Raw genomic sequence first — 26,996 nt, 5'->3', positions numbered from 1 at the left:
CTCACGTGGATGGTCCTCTCATTCTTTGTGTCCACGTGCCGTATTTTGCAGATTACTGGTGAAGCAAAATTACCTGGTAAGGTTCATCGTATCTTAGGGCCAACTTCGCTGCGAACCCCTCTGCCGTCTTTGGTAAATTATGTTCCTTGGCCCACACGACGTCCCTCACCGCTGATGTCCATTGACTCCACCTTAGGTTGTAATGCCTAGCCTGATCCTGGGAGGCTCACTCCAGATTCCGCTTTACAATCTCAAAGATTTCCCTGAGTTTGTTGGCCTTCTCCCCTGGAGTCTCAGTGGGTCGCCCTGTTCCCAAGGTCTCTCTGTCGAACAGGGCGCTGGGTAGACTTGGTTCTTGTTGCTTGGCTTTCATCTCGGTCAGGAAACTCTTGAAGATTTTGCTGTTAAACTGTACACCGTTGTCCGTTATGACTACCTTTGGGACCCCATCCCTTGCGATGATGCGTTCCCTGAACGCTTTCTTTAGGGACTTCTCCGTCACGGTCCGCAGCGGGACCATTTCAGTCCACTTAGAGAACCGGTATATCAGCACCAGAAGCATTTGGTTTCCGTGTGTTGAACACAGGAGGGGTTCGAAGAAGTGTGCACATACAGTAGCCCATGGTTCCTCTGGCACCTGCGATAGCACTTTTCCAGCCGCCTGTATGTGATTCGGCTTGAATCTGATACATGTCTCGCATCCTCTTACGTGGGATCGAGCGTCTCGGTGCATGCCTGGCCAGTAGTACCGGGCTGCCAGACGTGCCATTGTCCTGCGGCGTGGTCAGCTGCCGGTGAGTCGTGGTTCTCTTTTTTGGCTGGGTCCTAATCTTTATGGCTGGGTCCTAATCTTCTCCGTCGCGCTCCGCAGCGGGACCAATTCAGTCCACTTAGAGAACCGGTATATCAGCACCAGAAGCATTTGGTTTCCGTGTGTTGAACACAAGAGGGGTTCGAAGAAGTCTGCGCATAATGTAGCCCATGGTTCCACTGGCACATGCGTTATCATTTTCCCAGCCGCATGCATCTGATTTGGCTTGAATCTGATGCATGTCTCGCATCCTCTTACGTGGGATTGAGCGTCTCGGTGCATGCCTGGCCAGTAGTACCGGGCTGCCAGACGTGCCATTGTCCTGCGGCGTGGTCAGCTGCCGGTGAGTCGTGGTTCTCTTTTTTGGCTGGGTCCTAATCTTTATGGCTGGGTCCTAATCTTCTCCGTCGCGCTCCGCAGCGGGACCAATTCAGTCCACTTAGAGAACCGGTATATCAGCACAAGAAGCATTTGGTTTCCGTGTGTTGAACACAGGAGGGGTTCGAAGAAGTGTGCACATACAGTAGCCCATGGTTCCTCTGGCACCTGCGATAGCACTTTTCCAGCCGCCTGTATGTGATTCGGCTTGAATCTGATACATGTCTCGCATCCTCTTACGTGGGATCGAGCGTCTCGGTGCATGCCTGGCCAGTAGTACCGGGCTGCCAGACGTGCCATTGTCCTGCGGCGTGGCCAGCTGCCGGTGAGTCGTGGTTCTCTTTTTGGGCTGGGTCCTAATCTTTATGGCAGGGTCCTAATCTTCTCCGTCGCGCTCCGCAGCGGGACCAATTCAGTCCACTTAGAGAACCGGTATATCAGCACCAGAAGCATTTGGTTTCCGTGTGTTGAACACAGGAGGGGTTCGAAGAAGTCTGCACATACAGTAGCCCATGGTTCCTCTGGCACCTGCGATAGCACTTTTCCAGCCGCCTGTATGTGATTCGGCTTGAATCTGATACATGTCTCGCATCCTCTTACGTGGGATCGAGCGTCTCGGTGCATGCCTGGCCAGTAGTACCGGGCTGCCAGACGTGCCATTGTCCTGCGGCGTGGCCAGCTGCCGGTGAGTCGTGGTTCTCTTTTTTGGCTGGGTCCTAATCTTTATGGCTGGGTCCTAATCTTCTCCGTCGCGCTCCGCAGCGGGACCAATTCAGTCCACTTAGAGAACCGGTATATCAGCACCAGAAGCATTTGGTTTCCGTGTGTTGAACACAGGAGGGGTTCGAAGAAGTGTGCACATACAGTAGCCCATGGTTCCTCTGGCACCTGCGATAGCACTTTTCCAGCCGCCTGTATGTGATTCGGCTTGAATCTGATACATGTCTCGCATCCTCTTACGTGGGATCGAGCGTCTCGGTACATGCCTGGCCAGTAGCACCGGGCTGCCAGACGTGCCATTGTCCTGCGGCGTGGCCAGCTGCCGGTGATTCGTGGTTCTCTTTTTTGGCTGGGTCCTAATCTTTATGACTGGGTCCTAATATTCTCCGTCGCGCTCCGCAGCGGGACCAATTCAGTCCACTTAGAGAAACGGTATATCAGCACCAGAAGCATTTGGTTTCCGTGTGTTGAACACAGGAGGGGTTCGAAGAAGTCTGCGCATAATGTAGCCCATGGTTCCACTGGCACATGCGTTATCAATTTTCCAGCCGCATGCATCTGATTTGGCTTGAATCTGATGCATGTCTCGCATCCTCTTACGTGGGCTCGAGCGTCTCGGTGCATGCCCGGCAAGTAGTATCGGGCTGCCAGACGTGCTATTGTCCTTCTGCTTCCTACATGGCCAGCTGCCGGTGAGTCGTGGTTCTCTTTCAGCACCGCTTCTCGCAGAGCTTTCGGGACGCACATCTTCCACGTCGCGACATCCTCACTGCCTGCTCTGTGTGGAATGTTCCTGTACAAGGTGTCTCCCTCCATTACGTAGTCCGGGTACTTTTGTGGCTGCGTCCTAATCTTTTCGCGCATGTTCAAATCCAGCTGCATGCTGCGGAGGCTTCCGTCGCCGATGTCTCCTTGATCCCTCGCAGTGTTACTGGTAGTGGCTGCCTTGATAATGTGTCTGCCACCACATTGAGTTGTCCCTTCCTGTACGCTATTTCGAAGTCATACTGCTGCAACTCCAGGGCCCATCTGGCGATCCTTCCTGAAGGGCTCTCGATGCTGTTGAGCCACTTCAGCGCCATGTGGTCGGTTACCACCTTGAAGTGGTACCCTTCCAAATACGGCTTCAGTTTCCGGATCGCCCAGACTATTGCCAAACACTCCTTCTCGGTCGTGGAGTAGTTTTTACCAGCATCGTTGAGCGTTCGCCTTGAGTAAGAGATCACCTTTTCGCCACGTTCAGTTTCCTTGGACAAAATTGCACCAATACCGTAAGCCCTCGCGTCCATTTGCAGGACAAATGGTTTTTCAAAATCCGTGCACGCCAGTACGGGGTCTGCCACCAGCCTTGCCTTTACTTCTTCGAATGCCGAATAATGTTCCTGTGTCCACATCCACTTGTTGCCCTTGCGCAGCAGATCGTTGAGAGGTTTGACTATTTTTGCGAAATCAAGTACATATCGCCGGTATCATGATGCTACGGCAACTCTAGTTCAGCGAAGGCCGCTACCTTTTCCTACGTGCCTATCCCGTTGCTAGTCACTCTATGACCCAGATATAGCTTTCCTTCTTAAAAAATTGGCATTTTTCCGGGTTCAACCTCAGATTTACGCCTTTCAGTCGCGGGAACACCTCTTTTAAGTTCGTCTTGTGCTCTTCTAGCGTGCGCCCGATCACTATAATATCGTCCTGGTACGCGAAATGAGTGCGGTGACATCTCGGGACCAATCATACGGTCCAACACCCGCTGGAAGGTTGCAGATGTAAATGGAGTCCAACAGCATTACTCTCCACTGGTAGAAGCCCTTTCCCGGCAGTAAAAGCGCAGTGTACTGCCTGCTGCTTTCTTTCAGCGGGATTTGCCAGTAGCCGCCATTCAGGTCCAAATTCCTTATTTACCGTGCCTCTCTCAGCAGGTCGAGGATATAATTTTTTCGGGGCATCGGGTAAGCATCCGTTATCGATTCGGCGTTGAGCTGCCTGAAGTCGACGCACAGTCTCCACTTGCCCGTCTTTTTCCTAACCCTCACGATGGGAGGGCTGTATGGGCTGGTTGAGTGCATCTATGCATCCCATTTGGAGTATCTCGTCCACCTTCGCATTTATCTCCCCTTGAACTTTCTGGTTCTTGGGGTAGTATCGCTGTTTTATTGGTTTGTCGTCCTTCATCGTTATTTGATGCTCTGCCATGTTCGACGTTCCTGTCATGGTTTTGAAACTGGATAGCTCTGCCTCCAGGAACTTCGCTGTGTCGTCATACTCGGTTTCATGTTGGACGATTGCTACCGATAGCCTCTCCTCGAGCCACCCATTGTGTCGGTTCCTGGCCGGTATTATCACCTCGTGTCCAGCACACCTTATCTCGGTTCCGACCTGAGTTAGAAAGTGCCAACCTAACACCATTGAATCCACTTCCCCTGGTAGTATTAGAAGGCTCATGGTAAATCGCTTGTCTCCGAATGCGATTTCCACCTCCAGAAGTTCATCGATCCTGCCACATCTTCCGTCTGCAAACCCAACTTGCCTCCATGTCCTCGTAACCCTCCCGAGGGCAGCTAGGTTTGTTCGGCAGTTCCTTGCTTATAAAGGTCGATGTGCCCCGGTGTCGATCGCGGCCTTGTACGTGCCTCCCCCAATCGTCACCGCTGCGGATTAGCTCGCCCGTTAGTTTGAAGAGGTAGCATCTTGCGACCCCCGCTCGCCTCTTTGCAGTCGCTGGGCATTTCCCGCCTGATGGCAGCACTCGACGCTCCTGACACCTTCTTTCCCGCACACCTAGCAGAACAACAGGCGTTGAAGTTGACATCCTCGTGCCCAGTATCCGTGGGCGCCGCACCTTCGGCAGGCCTTATACGGGTCTGTGATGTGTGTCGTTCCCCACGGCCTCTCTGTTGTGTTTGGCGGTCTCCACACAGTGTCCGCTGGTTGCATCTGTTGCTGCTGCGGTGGTGCCCATGGGCCTCCTCGTGGTGCTCCTGGTGCCTGCTGTCGTGGAACTCGTTGTGACGGTGAACATTAGTCATTTCTACGGGTCTCCTGTCTCCTCGCACCTTCTGCACGTGACCTGCGTTGGTGGTCTTCAAGAACTTGTTTTCTTGTGCGAACGCTATCCGCTCCTTTTTCTTCGTGCTCATCGGCTAAGGCCGTCCAGGGCGACATTAGGCCTTTTTGATACCTGGGCGAAGTCCACCTTCTTAATGCGGTAGATGCACTTCTTTCTCATTCTGTTTATGTTGCTTTCACCGCTGGGACAATCACGTTTTGGGCGCCAGATGTATCGATCTGTTTTGTTTACATTCTAGCTCAGTAGATTGTATGTGCTCATCCCACCAAATTTATATGAACGTGACCGCCTAGTAGTTCAGTGAGAAAGCACAGAATTCACGGGTTCGTAGTGGGTTTGTTGCGGGTATAACTACATACGGCTTGGTAATTTGCTTGCATCGCTGTTTCCGATGGTATGGGTTGTCTTGATGCTCTCTCGCCTCGTTGACGCGGTATTCCAGTTTTGTAGCTCCTTGAAGATCCTTGTCCGCTGCTTGTTCCTGATGCGTTTGGCTCGGTGACTGCTTGGCAACGATTCAGACTCGCTATGGGGTCAGCCGTGCGGGCTTAGGGAAGCCTTACCGTTCTCAGACTAGGGTGAACGGACTGACGTGCTCTCCAGGATCACTCCTCTTGACACACGACCGCCTTTCCCTTGCTCTGTCCCTGATGGTCCCACTGGGGTTTCCGCTCAGATTGCGCGGACAGTCAAGGCGAAACGCCAGAAAGCTGCCTCGCTCTTCACATCGCTTCTGCGCCTAGTGTAAACGAACGTTCCACCCTAGCCTCACCCTTTCGCTTACTGTCCGTGCCGCTTCTATGGGATCGATCTTCCTTGCGTGGCTCTTGGGGTGGGATGGCCTGCTTGCTGATAACGGATTCCTGCGATTTGCTCCTGACTGGGTGGCTATACGTGACTCGTGGTGTTGGGTTCTCGGGCATACGCCGATCCGGGACTTCTCTCGTTACTCTCGGGGTTTGGTCGCGCCGCTCCGGGACTTCACCAATCGAAACCGTAGGCTCTCCTGGAAAATTCCACTCGAGACCGTTTTGATCGACCGCGCCAGGAGCTGCTCAATTCCACTTGGCGCACGTTGCTCACACCGGGACACGCCAAAGTAGTGCTTGGGGCGAGGTACACTGGGTTTAGACAGGCTTACCCAAGAGCTCACGATTTCTTGTCGCCAGCCTTCACTGCTTAACTTCTGACAGACTCTCCAGGCGTAACGTCGGGACTTCGGCAGGAATAAGCAGATCGCCTTGACTTAGCCGTGTGATGCCCCCTGGACCTCAGATACCTCAGTCCGGAGATTCCCAATCCCGAACGTAGCGATCTGCTGAAAAACTTTCCAACTTTTTGATCAAGGGATATGTTTAATGGATAAAACTTGCAAAGAGCACGGTATTCTTTATCAAAACAAGGTCCGATGTTATAATGCTTAATAATTCTTGGGCGCGTGGTCAGAAAGCAGTATCAGTGAATAAGCAGAAAAATATTTTTTATTGATAAAAAAATTAAAAAGACAAAACTTTCGACCGATATTAATAAAGAAGTTGAAAAATAAAAGCTTTTTAAATTCGTGAGCTAAATTAATGTAATACGTAAATTAATACAACAGGCAATAACATATGTACGACCCACTAAAGTAGTAAAATGACGTTTTGATTTAAGGCAAAAAAAATAAATAAATGGTTTTTGTACGGACTCATTACGGTCTGTTTGTGTTTGATATTGTGGACTCCAAACCGAAAAAAAAATATTTTTAATTAGGACGGACAGGAGGGATGAATGCCAATCTGTTTCGCCCACAATTTTATGATAAAAAAAAATTAAAAATGAAATGAAAAACAAAAATGTATTTGTCTCATCAATACCTATCGACTCACCTAAAAGCTAGAAAATATATTTTGCTAAAATGTATTTGTCTCATCAATACATATTGGTTGACCTAAAAAATTTTGCCACGCCCACTATAACGCCCACAAGACGGCCAAAGCTAAGGCGGCCACAAGCTAAAACATTTTTGTTGCTAAAATGTATTATCTTATTAATACCTATCGATTGACCTAAAAAAATATTGCCGCGCCCACTTTAACGCCCACAAACTTTATACGCCTTAAATCTGTCATAACATAAACGCTTCAGAGCTTATTAATCCCCCTCTGCTTCTTTAAGCTGGGTATCTTGGTATCTCATAGTCGGAGGTGGGAGAAACACAAAATACACTGAGCGAGCCGCACGAATCTCCAGACCATATAAATCAGTTCGATACAACCTTTGCTAAATTCTATTCTCCTTGCTAATAAAATAATTTTTAATTAAATCATTTTTTTTATTTGCCTCAGTCTTAGCTATTTTGTATGAATGTATTATGACTTCAGTCAGAAGACTCGTCCCATTTTTTTACTTGTTTTTTTTTTATATCAAAATTGGACGACTATACCATATAGTTGCCATAGGAACAATCGGAAAATTAGTGCTGAAATACGAGTATTATTATTATAAAAATTATATCTTTGGTTTTTCTTAACGTATAAGCTTGGAAATAAAATTTTTTATATTTTTAAAAATTTCGAATTCAATTTAATAAAAATCGGACTACTCTAACATAAAGATGTCAACAAAATGGTCTAATGGTTTGGACCCGAAGTGAAGACAATCAGCGGTCCCTAAATAAAACCACAGGGCGCTGGCAGCTGGACAGGCAGTCGATCACGGTCAGTCGATCACGATGAGTCAAAACCATAAAGATCAGATATCAAGGTGAACAGTCAAAGAAAGTCAACTACAAGGGAGCCACAACAAGTCGAGTCGACGAAGCAGCGCCTTGGGGCCTACAAGAAGCAAGATCGCTACGTCACGACGTGCGGGGAGTGACGCTTCCCTCAGAGCGCTCCGTTGAACCCATCTCGAGTTCGGATCGTTATAAGCAGTCGTCGAGTCGACGCGTCAGGGAAGAGCAACGCTGGGCAATCTTCAGCGAGCTTTAGGGATCGTCAGGAAGCTACAGGTCTGGAGCACCAGGTCATTGAGCCGAGAGGAAAACGGACATCGAGGCAACCCAGCAGTGAATGCAATATAAACAAAATGGGAAAGAAGTAGATCTACCGCCTTAAGAAGGAGACTTCGCCCATGTCGTACAAGGGTTAATTGGCGCCCTGGACGAGACAGAGAAGGCCCAACAACTTGTCGACATCTGGGCCGAGCAAGCTAAGCATGGCTCGCTAAACAAGTCCGCGTGTTGTCATACAGGTTCGACGGGACGGAAAAACCTTTCGAGTTCGTGGAACAAGGTAAATGGTCCGCCAATATCTACGGCTTGAATTTAGACAAGATCCCCCGAGCGATGACAGAATTGCCTGAAAGATGGGCGTCGAAGTGGTTCATCGCCAACAACAAGCAATGGAAAGCCTGGGCAGAGTTCATTGAGAACTTCTGTAATGTATGCCAATATGCGTTCTTATCACATAACATAAATATTGAGCGGCAATACTTTGTTAGCCGAAGTCACAATACTTTGTTGTTATGCCAATATTAGCGACAACGTGCCAAGTGCCCACAAATGTGCATAATTACAATTATAATTTTAACAAAACAATAATGGCTATAGTACACGTTAAGTCAGTAGATTCCTTTGCTAACGTAATGAATAAAGTTGAACCAAATAACATTGATTTGGAATTTGTAAATATAATGCTAGTAATAGTTGTTGTCATAATGTTCGCCAATTGCTTTTATAAATTTTACAAGCTTCATAATAAATGTTTGAGAATAAGATATATGAGCCAAGCGAATGACTTGGACAAAATTTAAAAAAAAAGAGAACAAAGCGCACAAAGAAAAAATATATAATTCAATTTTATTTAATAAGCAAAGCCAAGGAAATGAAATAAAATAAAGTAAATCTAAATCAATATTTATATATATGTATATTCAAGTATGGATATACAAAAAGACATAAGCAAAATATATATAAGGGACTTAGATTTCAGTAGAAGAGTTCAGCAATTAATATCTACAACCCCAGTTAGTGTGTACGAGTTGGAAATCCTTTATTTAGACACATTTAACTGTCATGCCTCACCATTGTTTCACTGCATTGCAAACCAAAAAGGAATAGCACTAACGACCATTCCGGGTGTGCAAGTTAGATCAAGAAAAGAAGAGCATCCAATCTTAGGTAGAGTAATTGTTATGATGGTATCTAAGAAATAATTCATTTCCATAACATAATGGAAAGGAATGAATAATCAAACATACTAATATATGAACACAGAGATAAATTTAATTAAGATCATTGGTCTCAAGTATCAAAGTTGTTTATCAGATCCAATTTAACAACTACTAGAGATATATCAAAACCTAATATTCTTAATACTTCACTAATAATTGAAACTGGTGAAGAAACATAATCAAAAGAAGTTATTAATATTAACCAAAAGGATTTGGAAGAGGAAGACATAAATTAACTCACTATTCCAGCCAAATTAATGTCTGATTTGGGCAGTTGAAGAAAAATGTATTACAATGGCACAGTCAAATACTGATTTTATCAACACTGCATCAAAGCTTATACCAGTATTTGATGCATTGGAAATTATAGAATCAATAAAAGGCGAACACGAACCATTAGCTATTTCGATAATAAAAACAAAGATAAAATGTGGGGCCAGAAACCTAGTCGGAAATGAAAAAACTATATCAGAAGTCATACCCGGACTAAAAAGCAATGTCAAAGGCGAAACTGTAGAAGTACTATCAGCCAAACTGATGAATCTACAGCAACGAAACAAAACTGCTAACCAATACACGTCAGAGGTTGAGCAGATGACGAAAGCTCTAGAAAGTGCGTACTTAACGGACGGCCTAACCCTTGAATTAGCCAGATGTTGTTCTACACAGTCTGCAGTTAAGGCAATGACAAAGAACTGCGCAATTTATAAGGTAACACCATGAATGATGCCATATCCAAGTTCGTAAATAGTTGCACGGAAGCAACTGGACAACCAAATACTGTCCTTCATTATAAAAACTATCCTCAGCGTGGTGGAAACCGCGGACGTGGAAATTACCGAGGTAACTTTTATGGTCGTAATAATAATTATAACAACTACAACAGTTCCAATTATAATAATAATGGAAGAGGTCAATACACAGGAAACAATCGAGGACGTGATAACTCAAACCACAATAGCAATAGCAATAACCATGTGAGAGTAGCCCAAAATCCATTGGGAAACTCTCAAGACCCTTTAAGTACCCAACAGTAGAAAATGTAATAGTTCATGCAATTGATCTCAGTCAGAATATATTTGTTACTGATGTTTTTAGTAGACACGGGTGCAGACATTTAAATAGTCAAAGAAAATTGGGATGTCTATCATGACATAAACGGTAACTATATAATAGATATAAACGGAATAAGTCTGGAGGTTACAAATCAAGGAGGTATTACAAAGGTATAACCTCTATCGTTGAGTTACATTTTGCTATTCCATGCGATGGCATAGTAGGAATCGACTTCATAAAGAAATACTATTGTCAATTAGACTTCAAGCCATCTGAAGATTGGCTTATAATCAGACCCGATAAACTTAAATTTCCTTAGTAGAAAAATTCAATTAAGTTCCCAAGAAGACAGTGTATTGATTCCAAACAAAGAAATTAAAAATAGTATTTACGTAGCTAGTACAATAGCAACAACAAAAAATGCATTCATAACATTACAAATAAAGATCAAGTAGTCAGTACAAATAGCTTGGCATATGAATCACTTTCGAACTACAAAGTAGTCAAAACTAATAATGAATATAGAGAAAAGTCTGTATTATCTCAACTATCAAAGAATTTTCCTTCACAATTTAAGTCTCAGCTCTCAAGCTTATGCATCAAATAGAGTGATATATTGGAATTGGAAACAGAACCAATCAGTTCAAATAATTTCTACAAACAGAAACTGAAATTAAAGGATGATGAACCAGTATACGTCAAAAATTGTAGAAGCCCACACAGTCAGGTGAATGAGATACAGAGGCAAGTCGGAAAACTAATCACCGACGGAATAGAATAGAGTTTTCCCTTTAAATGGACAGTTGAAAGCCAAGACGCATTTCAATATTTAAAAAACGAACTAATGGAACCAACTCTGTTACAATACCCCGATTTTAATAAAACCTTCTGTATAATTACGGATGCAACCAAACAAGCATGTGGAGCGGATTTAAGTCAAAACCATGATGGACTCAAAATTTCCATTGCTTATGCATCAAGATCAATCACTAAATGAGAAAGTAATAAGTGTACTACTGAGCAGGAACTAGCTGCAATACACTGGGCAATATTACATTTTAGACCATATATATGGAAAACATTTCAATGATCAATTCCAGTTCTAAACAAACACGTATGAGGCTCGAATTAGAAGAATATGATTTCTCAGTTGAATACTTAAGAGGAAAACACAACTATGTAGCTGATGCGCTATCACGAAAAACCATCAAAGACCTACAAAATATAATTGGCAATATCAATAAAGTCACTAAAAGATAGCAGAATAGACAGAAAATCTGCGCGGAAAATAAAGAAAAAGAATTGCCTACGCAATCTTTAGATACAGCTTCTAGGCCCAACGTACATATATAAAGTCAAAACCAATGACGAAGTACGTAAAGTAGTTACATTGCATGTAAAAGATATGCTATGTTTATTTAAACATGTCAGAAAAATTACAACAAGATACGATGTTAATGATTTATATACCAATGGAATCCTAGATTTAGGTCCATTTTTCCAACGGCTTGAACTGCAAATCAGCCAACTCAAAGTGGCACTGTGGGAAAATATATTTGAATATACTTCAAAAGATATTTTCAAATTAATAGGCAACAAAATATTGAGAACATTAAGAGTAGCGCTACTCAACCCGGTGACCCTAATAGTTAACCAAAAAGATAAAGAAGCCATTCTGTATAACTTCCATGACGATCCCATACAAGGAAGTCATACTGGCATTTCAAAAACTTTAGCAAAAATCAAAAGACAATATTTTTAGAAGAATACGACTGGTGAAATCACTGAAAATGTAAAAAATGCCAGAAGGCTAAAATAACTAAACATAGTAAGACACCACCAACAATAACAGACACTCCCGTAAATGCTTTCGACTGAGTGATAATTGACACTATTGGTCCACTACCAAAATCCGAAAATGGCAACGAGTATGCAGTCACTTTTATATGTGATTTAACTAAGTATTTAGTTGCCATACCTGTTCCAAAGAGGAATGCTAATACGGTTGCTAACGCAATATTTGAATCTTTTATCCTGAAGTACGGTCCAATGAAGACGTTCATTACGGACATGGGAACAGAATACAAGAATTCAATTATTGACAATTTGTGCAATATAAAGAAGTCATAGAACTTTTAAGGAATACACACGATCTTATATATCGGTTGATAAAACCGATTGGGACGTATGGCTTTAATATTTTGTCTTTTGTTTTAACACCACCCCACACACATAATTATTGTCCATATGAGCTAGTATTTGGTAAATCAAGTAATTTACCATAACACTTTAATAGCAAAGATACCATAGAAACAGTATAAAATATAGATGATTATGCTAAAGAAAGTAAATATAGATTAGACAAAAGATAGAAGAGCATAAAAATAAAAAAGGTACTATACGATCAAAAAGTAAACAATATAGATATATCAGTAGGAGATAAAGTATCATTAAGAAACGAAACAGGACCTACGTTACATTATAAATATACTGGTCCGTACAAAGTAACGGAAATAGGAGATAGAAATAATTATAAAGGTAATATAATAATGTTAATAACAAAAACAAAAAACAGATAGTTCAAAAGAATAGACAAAAAGTTTTTATTTCATAATCTCACTTAATATGGCCATACATAGATAATAACATACATATATATATATATATATATATGAATATTTTTGATCATTTCATTTTTCTTATAATTTTTTTTTTAGATAAAAACATTTCAAGTGCAAACGTAATATGATCTGCACTTTTAGCATACCGCGCTTAGAGCCGAGTCAGCATGGTCCCTATACTAACCGTTTTTATACATATGTGAATGCATAACTCTCTCTCTTCCCATTTTACATATTGTTACTTTACTTATATATGATATATATAAAACGACTGCTCTGCCGCTGCGCAGACAGCTAGCAAGCCTTAGGCGAAAAGAACCAATATTCATTCGAATAAAGACGATTAAAGCAACCACAACCGATGGGATAGTAAATATAAATTGAACCAAAGCTTGAACTTTCGCACAATAAAACATGTTCTCGAAGACCACCAACGCTGCTTACGTGCAGAAAGTGCGAGGAGACCGGAGACACAGAGAAATGACCAATGTTCACCGCCACAACGAGTCCTACGACAGCAGGCACCAGGAGCACCACGAGGAGGCCAATGGGCACTACCACAACAGATGCAACCAGCGAACACTGTGTGGAGACCGCCAAACACAACACAGAGGCCACGTGGAAAGACACCTGGGCAACAGCTAGCTTTATAAGTAAGGAACTGGCGGACAACCTGGCTGCCCTCGGGAAGGTTACGAGGACACGATGGCAAGTTAGGTTTGCAGACGGGTAGTGCTGCGGAATCGATGAACAGCTGGAGGTGGAAAGCGCATTCGGAAACAAGCGACTGACCATGAGCCTGCTGATACTATCAGAGGTAGTGGATTCATTGGTCTTAGGGTGTAGTTTTTTAACATAGGTCGGAACCGAGATAAGGTGTGCTGGACATGAAGTGGTAATACCATCCAGGAACCGAAACGGTGGTGGTGGAACGATGGCTCGACGAAAGGCTATCGATGGCAGTCGTACAACAACGTGATGACACGGCGAAGTTCCTTGAGAGGGAGCTTTCAAGTTTCAAAATTATGACGAAAACATCGAACATGGCAGAGCATCAAATCACGATAAAGGACTAAAAACCAATAAAGCAGCGGTACTACCCCAAGAATCCGAAAGTTCAAGGGGAGATTCATGGACCAGCTACTCTAAATGGGATACATAGTGCACTCAACAAGCCACTAAACTCTTCCATCGTGATGTTTAAGAAGAAGACCGGCATTGGAAACTGTGCGTTGACTTCAGACAAATCAAGACCAAATCGATAAAGGAGGCAACTGAGGCAAGCACGGTACATAAGCAGTTTGGACCTGAAGGATGGGTTCTGGCAAATCAAGCTGAAAGAAAGTAGCAGGCAGTACAGCGCGCTTACAGTGCCGGGAAAGAGCTACTTTCAGTGGAGAGTAATGCCATTCGGACTTCATCCGGCGTCTGCGACCTTCCAGTGGGACCGTGTGATCGGTCCCCAAATGTCACCGCAGTGATCGAGCGCACGAATGAAGAACACAAAGCGAACCTGAATGAGGTGTTTTGACATCTGAGATTGAAACCGGAAAAATGTCAATTTTTCAAAAAGGACCTATTTGATCACTGATTAACTAGCGACGAAATAGGCACGGATCTGGAAAAGTTAGCGGACATCGCCGAACTAGAACCACTGTCAATAGTTAGAAAGCTCCGAAAGTACCTGAGCGTAGCATCATAAATAGTCAAACCCCCTAACAATCTTCTACGCAAGGGCAACAAATTTGTGTGGACACAAGAACACCAGACGGCATTCGAAAAAGTAAAGGCAAGACTCGTGGCAGACCCCGTGCTAGCGTGCCCGGCGGACGCGAGCGACTACGGCATCAGGGCAATTTTGACCCAGGAAACTGAAGAAGGCGAAAGGGTTATCTCCTACTCAAGCCGAACGCTCAACGGCACTGAGAAGATCTACTCCACGACCGAGAAGGAGTGCTTGGCAATAGTCTGGGCTATCCAAAAACTTAAGCCGTATCTGGAACGGCTACATGGTATAAGGTGGCCCATGTGCACTTGATATTGTGGACTCCAAACCGACGAACAATATTCCAAAATATGACGGACAAGGGAGGTAAATAAGATTTTGGTCGTATAAGGGTCATCAAATTTTTTACCAACGGTTTATAAACCCAAGAACACTCATGGCTTTGTTAACAGTGGACATTATGTGGCAGTCAAATTTAAGTTAAGGGCCCAGAAGAACACCTAAATCGTTAACTGAATATAGACGGTCAAGTTGCGTATGTTAAGGAAAGTAACTGATAAACATAGGAATACCCCTATAAAAAGTCAAAACGTTGCACTTAAGGCAGTTAAAATTAAGGTTGTACTCACGCCATCCATGAAAACTAATAATTGTCTGACTGTAAGTTAAATCCCTACGCTATATTATTATGATAACAAAGCTTAATATCATCAACATACATTGGTACACGAGAATGTGTTATGATTAAGGGAAGATCGTTAATAAGCAAACTAAAACAGCAAAGGTTCCAAATGACTACTCTGAGACAGTCCAGATGTCACGTAGATCAATTTTGAAACATAATTCTTGAATATAACCCTCTCAGTCCTACCATTCAAGTAACATGAAATCCAAGCTGATCTAATTTAAATAAAAGAAGAGAGTGGTTAACGGAGTCAAAGGCCTTACTAAAATCTGTATTTACAATGTCAGTCTGCATTTTTTTCTTAAATCCATTTATTACAATAGATGTCAATTTAAGAATGGTCGATCCTCGTTTAACAAAACTATGCTGACACGGTGATAGAAGCGAGGAACATAGTTCCAAATTTGAAGTGATAATACGTTCAAGTGCTTTAGGAATTGCCGACAATTAGGAAATACCTCTATAATTTTGGGGGGAAAATGATTGGGATAGTTAGAATTTGACCAAGCTGTTGAACTATAAATAGTTTGGAAAAACTCAGCAAATAAATCTGCAATTTTAGAAAACGTCGATCACTCCATTGATTTTAGACGTACCGATGAAGGCAATGCCGACTTATGCTTAGCAATAACAAAGTTGTGAAACTGTTTCGTTTCGTTTGAAAATTCAAATTTACATTGATTTAAATACATCGAATGGCAATGACTGTTGAGAACATTAAAATCCGTGCAAACCACCACATACGAGTATTTCGAAAAATCTGCTGGTTTACCCGATTTTTTATATTTTTTATAGGTGTTAGATTTAAGGTTTTTAAGTTTTTGAAGCGCATTGGTAAACCAAGGAGGCCTGTTTAATTTTTTAAAAAACCTATCAGGTACACATTCATTAAAAAACGTATATAACGCTGTACGAGTATAGAATAGTTCAGAGGCACTTTCAATGGCTGTACAATTGTAAAAGTCTGTCCAATTATAATGAGAAACCAAAAAGGAAGTTAACTTCGGCCAGCCGGAGTATACCCTTGCAGTTATAAGAAACACCATGTCAAAATTTTAAGGATTGTTGCTGACTTCAGTGACATCTATATGTTAGAGTAGCCCGTCCAAGCTTAGAAGTTTATATGCTAATTTTTTCATAGCTGTATGATATAGTCGTCGGATTTTGATTAAATTTAATTCAAAATTCAGAACTAATTAAAAAATGTTATTTCCAAGTTTAGAAGGTTGTATGTTAAAAAATACCGAAGATATAATTTTTTCATATTATTCAACTAATAATTTTCCGATCGTTCATATGGCAGCTATATGACATAGTCGTTAGATTTTGATAAAATTTAATTCGAAATTCAGAACTAATTAAAAAATGTTATTTCCAAGCATAGGAGGTTAAGTGTTGAAAAACACCAAAGATATAATTTTTTTTACTTTTTTCCCGGATAGTTCCAATGGGAGCTATAAGATATAGTTGTCCGGCTGGTTCCGACTTATATACTACCTGCAATAGAAAGACTTTTGGGAAAGTTTCAGCCCGATAGCTTTAAAACTGAGTGTTTAGTTTGCGTAGAAATGGACGGACAGACGGACGGACAGACGGACGGACGGACGGACGGACGGACGGACAGACGGACGGACAGACGGACGGACAGACGGACGGAAAGACGGACATGGCTTAATCGACTCGTCTAGTGACGCTGATCAAGAATATATATACTAAATGGAAACGTGTCCATTACTGCGTTGCAAACTTCAGAATGAAATCATTATACCCTCTGCAACGGTATACAAATTCTACATTGTTTAATAAACGCCCATTCTCCGCTTCAATTGGAGTACAATGTACTTCTGTACAATGCAGTGCCAAACCAATATGGAAATATGTCACCGAGCTAAAGGGGACATACGCGTTAGTAACTTAGAAAAAATCCAGAGACCTCAATGTTACTATAACTGGCTCACGGAATGAAAACATTCGCAGAGATTTAAATGTGATTTCTGCTATAAACGATTTTGAGAATTTAAAATCGAAGTATACAATCAAGCTATAGTCTTAACCAAATAGGCTTGTGCCATCCCTGACCTGGAACACAAGCAAAGTTACCTCACCACAAAACAACAATAGCTAGTCCCGTATTTTTTAAAATTTTAATTAATGAAATATATGTATTAGATTAGCATTTAAATACTGTTCATTAGTCTCGAAGTGGAACTTTTTTGGCTAGATGATACACTGGGAAAAAGGGATGCAGGCGAAATAACCTCGGCCATTCTCGTCTACAAGTGGGGTGGAGAACTTGTTCCTTTTTCCTAGAGGTGCCTTTTGCCATTATACTTATACCTTATTTGCGTTCTGCGACAAGAGCTACGAAGGGAACGACTTTGCACATACACTCAGCTGAGGCTGTCTCTTCATTTCCCTACACTAACAAAAAAACCCTCTGATGGCGTTGAGGATGTGGGTCTGCCCTCCCTACCTACGGCCAAATTATTTTCGATATAGCAAAAAACCATAAATCAATATTTCTTAAAACAAGGGAGATACTACAAATTTAAACAAGGTAAAATTTATAAAAAAGATAAATGTGAACAGGAATGAATTTTCAAACACTTTTAAAAATTGCCATTAAAACTTATGATTCTAAGTTTGTTAAGGAAGTTAACTTCGGCAAGCCGAAGTTTGTATACCCTTGCAGTTATAAAAAAACAATGATATTATTAAATTGAATACGAAATTCTTAAAACTATAAAAATATCTATTCCCGATATTATAAGTAAACATGTAAAAAGGCGCGAAGCTTTAATTTGTTTCATATTATTTTCCACCAATTTTCGGATCGTTCCTATGACAGCTATATGATATAGTCGTCCGATTTTGAAAAATTTAATTAAAAATTCAAAATCAAATAAAAAATGTTATTTCCAAGTGTAGGAGGTTATATGTTAAAAATCCCCGAAGATAGAATATTTAAAAATGTTATATCCAAGCTTAAAAAGCTTTATGTTAAAAAACACCAAAGATATAATTTTTATCGTATTATTTTACCACTAATTTTCCGATTGTTTATATGGCAGCTATATGATATAGTCGTCCGATTTTGATAGAATTTAATTCGAAATTCTGAACTAATTATATGTTAAAAAACAAGAAATATATTATTTTTTTTACTTTTTTCCCCGATAGTTCCTATGGGAGCGATAAGATATAGTTGTCCGATCCGGCTGGTTCCTTATGGACTTAAGTACTACCTGCAATGGAAAGAAGACTTTTGGAAACGTTTCAGCTCGATAGCTTTAAAACTGAGAGTTTAGTTTGCGTAGAAACGGACGGATAGACGGATGGACAGACGGACAGACGGACATGGCTAGATCGACTCGACTTGTGACGCTGATCAAGAATATATATACTTTATGGGGTCGGAAACGTCTCCTTCACTGCTTTGCAAACTTCTGACTGAAATCATTATACCCTCTGCAAGGGTATAAAAATTGTATGCACTCACGTAACTAACGGATTACGAATACCGGCACAGAGAGATGTAAAAATTTGACTACTAGGCCTAGACACTTTTCATTTTTTTTTCACTGTAGGCAAACTTTCCGATGTCACCACACTTAGTCTTAGATTTGAAAAAATCTTTAAAACAAACACTAATACTAAATCATCCCCGACACCCGGTCAAATTTTTCCGCGCGGGACTGGGCGGCCCTTTTTGACCCGCGAAGAGATAGCTTGAATTTATTGATTTTTTCTCCCTCTTTTCAATGTTGTATTTAAAAGCTGAGTATCAATCTGGCCTCCGCTTTTTCTTTTTAAGCAAAAAGATCTGCGGATCTCCCACAAACCTGCCTCCTACATTATCTATAACTAATGAGAAATTATTTCCTTTACCCCATAGAAATGATTAAAAATATTTAAAAGACTTAACAAATATTTTCTTAAAAGTAAACCTTACTTCAAATAACAAACCAATTTTTTAATTTTTAAATTAAAATATTATTCCCAATATTTCACGGCTCTTGCGCAGACTTGCTTCACAATCTAATTAAAAAAATATAGTTTTATATAGTTATAGTTATATATAGCTTTTATACAAAAAAGTTTTTTAAAAATATACAAAAATGTTCACTTAGGTGATTTTTGACAAATTAACTTATAATATACCAGAATTCTGAACAAAAATATTTAAAATCGGACCCCTTTATCATATAGTTGCCATTTGAACGATCAGATAATTAATATCACATTAATACAAAGACATTTACATTTTGCTTTGGTAAACGGAACGACTTGCAAGGGAAAAGAAAATTTGGCTTACCTAATACAGCTTCTTTTCTTGTTTTTCAGGGTGATATTTTAAATTCAAAATGACAAAAGTTAACTGTGCAATAAATAAAAAATATAAATTAAAATTAATCTAGACTATAGACGATAATAAACTGTGTACAAGCCGACGATTTTTCATCAGCAAAAGCAGACTGAAAAGGGGAAAAATAGGAAAGGAAGATGACTGGCAAGCCGAAGTTTGTATACCGTTGCAGTTACAAGAAATAGTCAACTTGAACACCACCATTTAAAATTTTTAAGTATTGTTGCTGACTTCAGTGATATTCAAAAAATTATTTCATTCTTTTTTTTACATCTATATGTTAGAGTAGACCGATTTTTATTAATTTGAACGACTTTGCACATACACTCAGCTGAGGCTGTCTCTTCATCTCCCTACACTAACAAAAAATACCCTCTGATGGCGTTGAGGATGTGGATCTGCCCTCCCTACCTACGGCCAATTTATTTTCGATATAGCAAAATCCCACATTATAATATAAATCAATATTTTTTAAAACAAGGGAGATAATACAAATTTAAACAAGGTATAATTTATAAAAAAGATAAATGTGAACAGGAATGAATTTTCAAAGACTTATAAAAATTGCTATTAAATCTTATGATTCTGAGTTTGTGACGAAACATTAACGCATTAATGTGGTTTAAAACTTTTAACATAAACGAATTATATAAAAAGCGCGTGCACATTTCCTTTCATTTCTTATCGCACATTCTTTAATTGCACGTTATTTAATTTGCTTTGCTTTGCAGTTATTCGCTCAGTGGGTCACGCCTTGCATGGATACTCAAAGAACATGTTCCACTATCTTAGGTCAAAAATAAAAATGTAGGATACTATTTTTCTGTCGCTCACCCTCGATCGGTACTGTGGAACAAATATTTTATTTTTTTGAATTCGAAATTCTTAAAAATATAAAAAACTATATTCCCAATACTATAAGATCATATGTCAAAAAGCCCCAAAGCTATAATTTGTTTCATATTATTTTCCCACCAATTTTCCGATCGTTCCTATGACAGCTATATATTTGACGATATAGTCTTCCGATTTTGATAAAATCTTATTCGAAATTCAAAACTAATGAAAAATTGTTATTTCCAAGCTTAGAAGGTTGTAGGTATAAAAATATAGAAGGTTCTGTAAACTGAACAAGAAATAATAATCTTTCTTAGTTCCTTCGACAAAATGTTTTACAATGAATTACCTGAATAAAAGTTTGCTCGGTTGAAAAGCAACAATGCACAGACACATAATAAGCCAAATTCTATCAGTCCATTCCATGTTTGGGTTACTTCTTGTTTGGCGTATGCATTGAATAAATATTTCATCTCGTAATTCTTCTCTTTCAATGCCCAATCCAATGATGTACTGAATAATCTGCAGTTCTTTTTCTACATTATGTTCTCCACGCATGTACTTGCAAAGTTCCTTAAAATAAAATGGAGAATAAAAGTAAAGTTAAAACAAGAAAACTATCGAGCGCCACGGCTTTTAGTCTACCGGTACTCTGTCGACTGTTATATATTGTATATAAGCATAAGGCCTCTTATACTTCGTTACTTATTAGCTCTGCAAATATAAGTTGTCAAAAATTCGTTTAAAAAATTTTTAATTTTTCACAAAAACTCGGACAGTCAATTTTCACAGGACACTCCAAGAGCGTTAGTCATGGTCAGAAACAGGTGGTAATTACTTGGGGCTAGACCCGGACTATACGGTGGACGTCCATATATATGTAAAAACGCTTTAAAAACGTGTCGATTTGGTTGCGATTCCGACGCGATTCGAAGGAGTCGCAACGGCCAAAGATGTTTTTCTGCGAAAATTCGTGTGGCACACACACATTGTCACACACATCCCTAAAGACTTCAAGCTTCTTCAAATGATTTGTAACGGTTTGATGACTCATCCCCAACATTTGGCCGATGCTACTGCTTCTACTAGCCGATCTCTTTCAACCAATTCAGCGATTGAATCGCAATTTTCGACGTTAGGCCTTCCGAAGAATGGCGCATCCTCGACCACCTCTACACCAGATCAGATTAAAATCATCGTTGTGCGGTGGAAATGGAAACTGTATCGGGTCCATAAGCTGCACGTATTTAATTTTAATTTCACGAACGACTAAAAAAGAACAACAATCAAACAAACATGTGTTAGCGCCTGAAAAGAGCTTTACGACTAGAACTCCGCGCTTCTAGCGAAGGCTAGCGAAATTTCGCAAGATATTTTTAACAACCTAAAATATTCAAATTTCCCCATTTTTTGCATGAAGTAAGGTAGTTAGGTAAACTAAGTTTCTATATCTTTGCACGTTGTTCTCGTTGGAGGATTGTATGAAGAAATCTATAAGATAAAGACTATAAGCTACAGAAATATAAAGGCAATGTTTCTTTTCAATTTACTAGCGTATTTATATATTTTTTCGAAATTCTGAATAAGAATGGTCATTCAGAGGCTAAAAGTTAATATGTCAAAAACACCTGACTTATTTTTTTATTATTTCATCCCTTTTATGATTTTATCCCTTTGCAAGGGGTATGATATAGTCGGCCGCTATCCTAAAAATGTTAAGCGTTGTTTTAAAAGGAGTAGACAAGGTATAATTGTTTTCCCATTCCACTATGGAAAATTTTACCACTATTTTTTGCCCAACCCCATTTTTTAAAAGTGGTTTGAAATTGATTTTGACTGAATGTATTAAATTACATCAATCTCCAATGTTATTTATAGAAAAGTTTAACAGACTGCAGCACTGTTAAGTCATCAGTTGTTAAAGTCTGTTTTTATTTAAACGAGGTTGCAGCTTTAGTAAAACACCTATTATTTATAATAGTTTAAATGCTCAAAAAGTGTAAGACTAAGCAAAGGACTGCCGTTTGTGAAATACCATCCAATCAGAGGGTATTACAACTTGTTTTTGACCTTGATATTGTGGTGTTCGTATAAGCGTGTGTAAAATGTAGCCTAAACAAGAAAGAAAGTTAACTTCGGCTAGCCAAAGTTTGTATATCCTTGCAGTTATAAAAAATAATCAATAATTTTATTAAATTGAATTCGAAATTCTTAAAAATATAAAATGTATATTCCTAATATTATAAGATAATATGTCAAAGACTATAATGTGTTTCACATTATTTCCCACCAATTATCCGATCGTTCTTATGACAGCTATATGATATAGTCGTCCGATTTTAATAAAATTCAAGTCGAAATTTAGAACTAATTAAAAAATGTTATTTTCAAGCGTAGGAGGAAAAGTTAAAAAACACCGAAGATATAATATTTCAATATTATTTTACCTCTAATTTTCCGTTAGTTCCTATGGGAGCTATATGATATAGTCGTCCGATTTTGATAATTGATAACTTTTAAAAAATGGGTGTTCGGTCGTCGAAAAAAACATTTTTTTTCTTATTTGTATACAAGAAAAAAAGTTTTGCTTACAAAAAAATGCGAGACCGCACTCATATTTATTTGGGCGCCAGATGTATCGAACTAACTTTTTACGTTCTGCTCGCTACGAGTTTCGTTCGGTAGATTGTGTGCGTGCGTCCCACCAAATTTATATAAACGTGACCGCCCAGTAGTTGACTTGGTTCTTTGACTGTTCACTTTGATATCTGATCTTAATAGTTTTGACTCCCCGTGATCGACTGATCTGATCGACTGCCTCTCCAGCTGCCAGCGCCCTGTGGCTTTCTATAGGGCCTCCGCAAACCGTTATTTTCCTTTTGCGCACGGCTGAATCTCTCCTCTTCTGGTCCAAAGGCCATGGCTCCTGTTTAACCAGCTTGTCCTTCCAACCGTCCTTGGCCTCCAAACTCTCCTCCGAACACTTACATTCTCCAAACTCTCACGTTCCTCATCTTTGATTTCAAAACTCTCTCGTTCTCCAAACTTTCACGTTCGCCATCCTTGATCACCAAACTGTCGTTTTCTCTAACCGCACTTTGCCACTTCTATCGGCCAACTATACCCAGCGGGCCTGTAACGATATCGATATTCATCACCCGATATCGACGGTGCGGCGTTTCCACTTGCTCGCCTCGTCATTTATCATCACCGATATTTCCCTTTGATTGTGCCCATCGATCGCACTATCGTCCAAACAACTTTTGGGAAAGTTTCTGCCCGATAGATTGATCGATAGATAGATCGACTCGGCTAGTGATCCTGATCAAGAATATATATACTTATGGGGTCGGAAACGCTTCCTTCTACCTGGCACATACTTTCCGACGAATCTAGTGTACCCTTTTACTCTACGAGTAACGGGTGTAAAAATCTAGAAAATGTAATATTTTGCGGCCGGTGCGGAAAATTATCCTATTAACCTCGTTGTATTCTCACTTAAAAAACGCCGTTCAACAGTAATAGCAAAACCAGATTTTGCGGGACTATTGAAAATGAAAAAATAATTCGGTTTGTAATGTTCTCCGTTTCTTACGTCGTTGTTTAAGAGTCTTAAGAAGTATAGACGATTTTAAACAGCTCGATATATAGAAACATTGGTTCTTCCACTCTTGGAACAACTAGCTTGTTTGACTATAAAACAGCTATATAGAGCTACATTGTGTACACCCGTAACTTGTGAACTACTAAAGCTACAGGTTTGTGCTATATGTCGTTAGAAAGGTTTGTACTTAGGTTTATGTATGTACTATGTATTGATTTCTCAAAAACGGCTCTTTCAACTTTTATTTTGAGCTGTATAGCCCTTGAGATTCCCCAAATTTTGACATATGTATAATATGATCTACTAAAAAAATACATTGCCTTAATTTTTAACATTCGGCACTCTGCTATTCAATATGGTCAGGTATAGCCTTGCGATTTTGATAAATCGTGCTACCTTCAGCAAAGAGAAAGAAAATTTATTAATTTAGTAGATTGTATGATACCTTTTTGTCAGAAAAGCTTATATCAGAACTGTTGTTTGCTTCAGATGCAATTGATACTAGGTTTTTACCTCATTAGTAAGTGTTTTTGCTTTATAATTTTCTAGAATACTTTCAATGGCTGTTTTATTAAAATTTGTCTAATAACACGGAGTCTTAAAATCGTTTTACAATTTAAAGCTATATATTTAGTGTGTAGCAAAAATATTGCTTATTGTGTGTCTCGTTTTTTTACCGATATAGCTTGACCTTGCGCGCAACTATTATGCAATTATCATTTTTATACCCTTGCAGATGGTATAATAATTTCAGTCAGAAGTTTGCAACGCAGTGAAGGAGACGTTTCCGACGTATTCTTGATCAGCGTCACAAGAGGAGTCGATCTAGCCATGTCCGTCTGTCCGTCCGTCCGTCCGTCCGTCTGTCCCTCTGTCCGTCCGTCCGTTTCTACGCAAACTAGTCTCTCAGTTTTAAAGCTATCGGGCTGAAACTTTCCCAAAAGTCTTCTTTCTATTGCAGGTAGTATATAAGTCGGAACCAGCCGGATCGGACAACTATATCTTATAGCTCCCATAGGAACTATCGGGGAAAAAATTTTAAAAAAAATATATCTGTGGTGTTTTTAACATATACCTTCCTAAGCTTGGATATAACATTTTTAAATGAGTTCTGAATTTCGAATTAAATTTTATCAAAATCGGACGACTATATCATATAGCCCCTATAGGAACAGTCGGAAAATTAGTGGTAAAATAATATTGAAAAATTATATTTTCGGTTTTAACTTATATTCTCCTACGCTTGGAAATAACATCTTTTATTTGGTTTGGAATTTCTGCAAGGGTATACAAACTTCGGCTTGTCTAAGTTAACTTACTTCTTGTTTAATTTAAAATGGGCGTCAGTAGGGTGGAGCCAAAACATCACCACCATTGATGGAGAGCCAGTTTTAAGTTCTAAAGCTTTTGATTAAGTGATTTTATTGTTACTAAGTGCCTTTCTAAATTGGACTTTGGATTCCAGACTTGGGTCCCGAAACCCGAGTATCCTAAAGTGTGGGAACGCGACGATAGTCAGAACAGCGGTTCTAATTATAAAGTCTATAGGCTGTGGTTTTTACTTTCATGGTCATTTTCGTTTGATTCGCTTTTAGTATTGGAATTTTCTTTGGCTTGATTACAATTAGATTTGGATATTTATATCTTAAATGTGAGTGTGTATGTGTGGGCTTATGGATATGCACATAGAGGTATAAGGTGTGATGGATATGGCACTTCCGCATCCGTTGAATTTAGCTTGTTCTCATGTGGTTTGTCTAAGGTACACCATTGTATTTTCTTCTATGTTAATCTGGTTGTTATATTGTTTACAATTTCTGTACTTTTTTGTGTTTCTATTTTATAATAAGTTTTCTTGGTATGCTCATACAAAAATTACAATAAAATGCTTATAATAATGATAAAATTATTTTTTTTTCGTTTGAATTTAAAAAATGCTTCTAACTTTATTACATTAATATTTACGTAAGCGCTGTGTGTATAACATTAAATTTAAAATATATATTTATATATATAAATATTCCACTTATATATCCATCAATTTAAATTTTTCCTTTTTCTTTATTAATTAAAACGGGAGATTTGACTATCTTTGAAGGATTATAGAAAATAATCAAAATTTCCTTTGTGTCTGTTTTAGGCTAAGTGGAAGTTTTGAGTTTCAACAATTTCTCATGGTTCCTTTTTTCCAAATAATTGTGATTCAATAATTTTGGATAAAGTAACCCCAGTCTTGTCATTTGAATTCCTAATTCTATATCTTCTACATATTATACTTGTTGATTTCTTTCTCCTTTTCTTTTAATTTGTAAATCATTTCGATTCCATTATTTATTACATAGATAATCATATTTAAATCAGAGTTTAGTGTAGTATCTACCAAATTATTAATTTTCTATTTCATCTCTTCCAAATATCTAAATAATTGTAGACTGATTCGACGATATTGAATAGAAGTCTTTTACTACTTTTTGCTATTTCAATTCTATTAATTTCCTTTTAAGTTTTTTTGCGTGTCATAATCAGGGATTCTTGCATACATAAATATGTCAGCTGGTATTTCATTTGTACCATTATATTTTGTTTTGTGAATGTAAATGTAAAGAATTAATTCGAACTTAGTATCGCTGTTTTTAATGTCTGATACACTTCCTATAATTCTCAATTTCTCATGAACTTTATAAACCCTTTCTATATAAGATATACCGTTTTTACTTGGTGTTTTTTTGAATCTGTACTCTTTCTGAATTTCACAAATTGTGTAAATTATGAATCTTTATCTGCTTTGATTCCCCAATCTTACCTCTTCTAGAGTAGAACATTTTAAAAATACGTCGATACTTGATAAAAATTGTTTGTTACCCACCATATAAAAATCCATGACAAACGACACATATGAGCCAGAATTTGCGA

The 26,996-nt window shown here is 39.4% G+C and overlaps 1 protein-coding gene across 1 annotated transcript in view; it reads right to left on the bottom strand.

The window, feature by feature from the left end:
• Positions 1-26,996, bottom strand: part of LOC108029318 (unconventional myosin-VIIa) — a 792,260-nt gene that overhangs the window by 3,176 nt on the left and 762,088 nt on the right. Inside the window, exon 14 of the mRNA XM_050890354.1 lies at positions 20,829-21,052. Coding sequence (XP_050746311.1) covers positions 20,829-21,052 — 224 coding nt within the window. The remainder of the gene's footprint in view (positions 1-20,828; positions 21,053-26,996) is intronic.

The sequence above is a fragment of the Drosophila biarmipes genome, unplaced genomic scaffold (assembly GCF_025231255.1).
Source record: "Drosophila biarmipes strain raj3 unplaced genomic scaffold, RU_DBia_V1.1 ptg000022l, whole genome shotgun sequence".
NCBI classification, from domain to species: Eukaryota; Metazoa; Arthropoda; class Insecta; order Diptera; family Drosophilidae; genus Drosophila; species Drosophila biarmipes.
The sequence above is the reverse complement of the archived record's forward strand: the minus strand, read 5'-3'. Positions and strand labels throughout refer to the sequence as shown.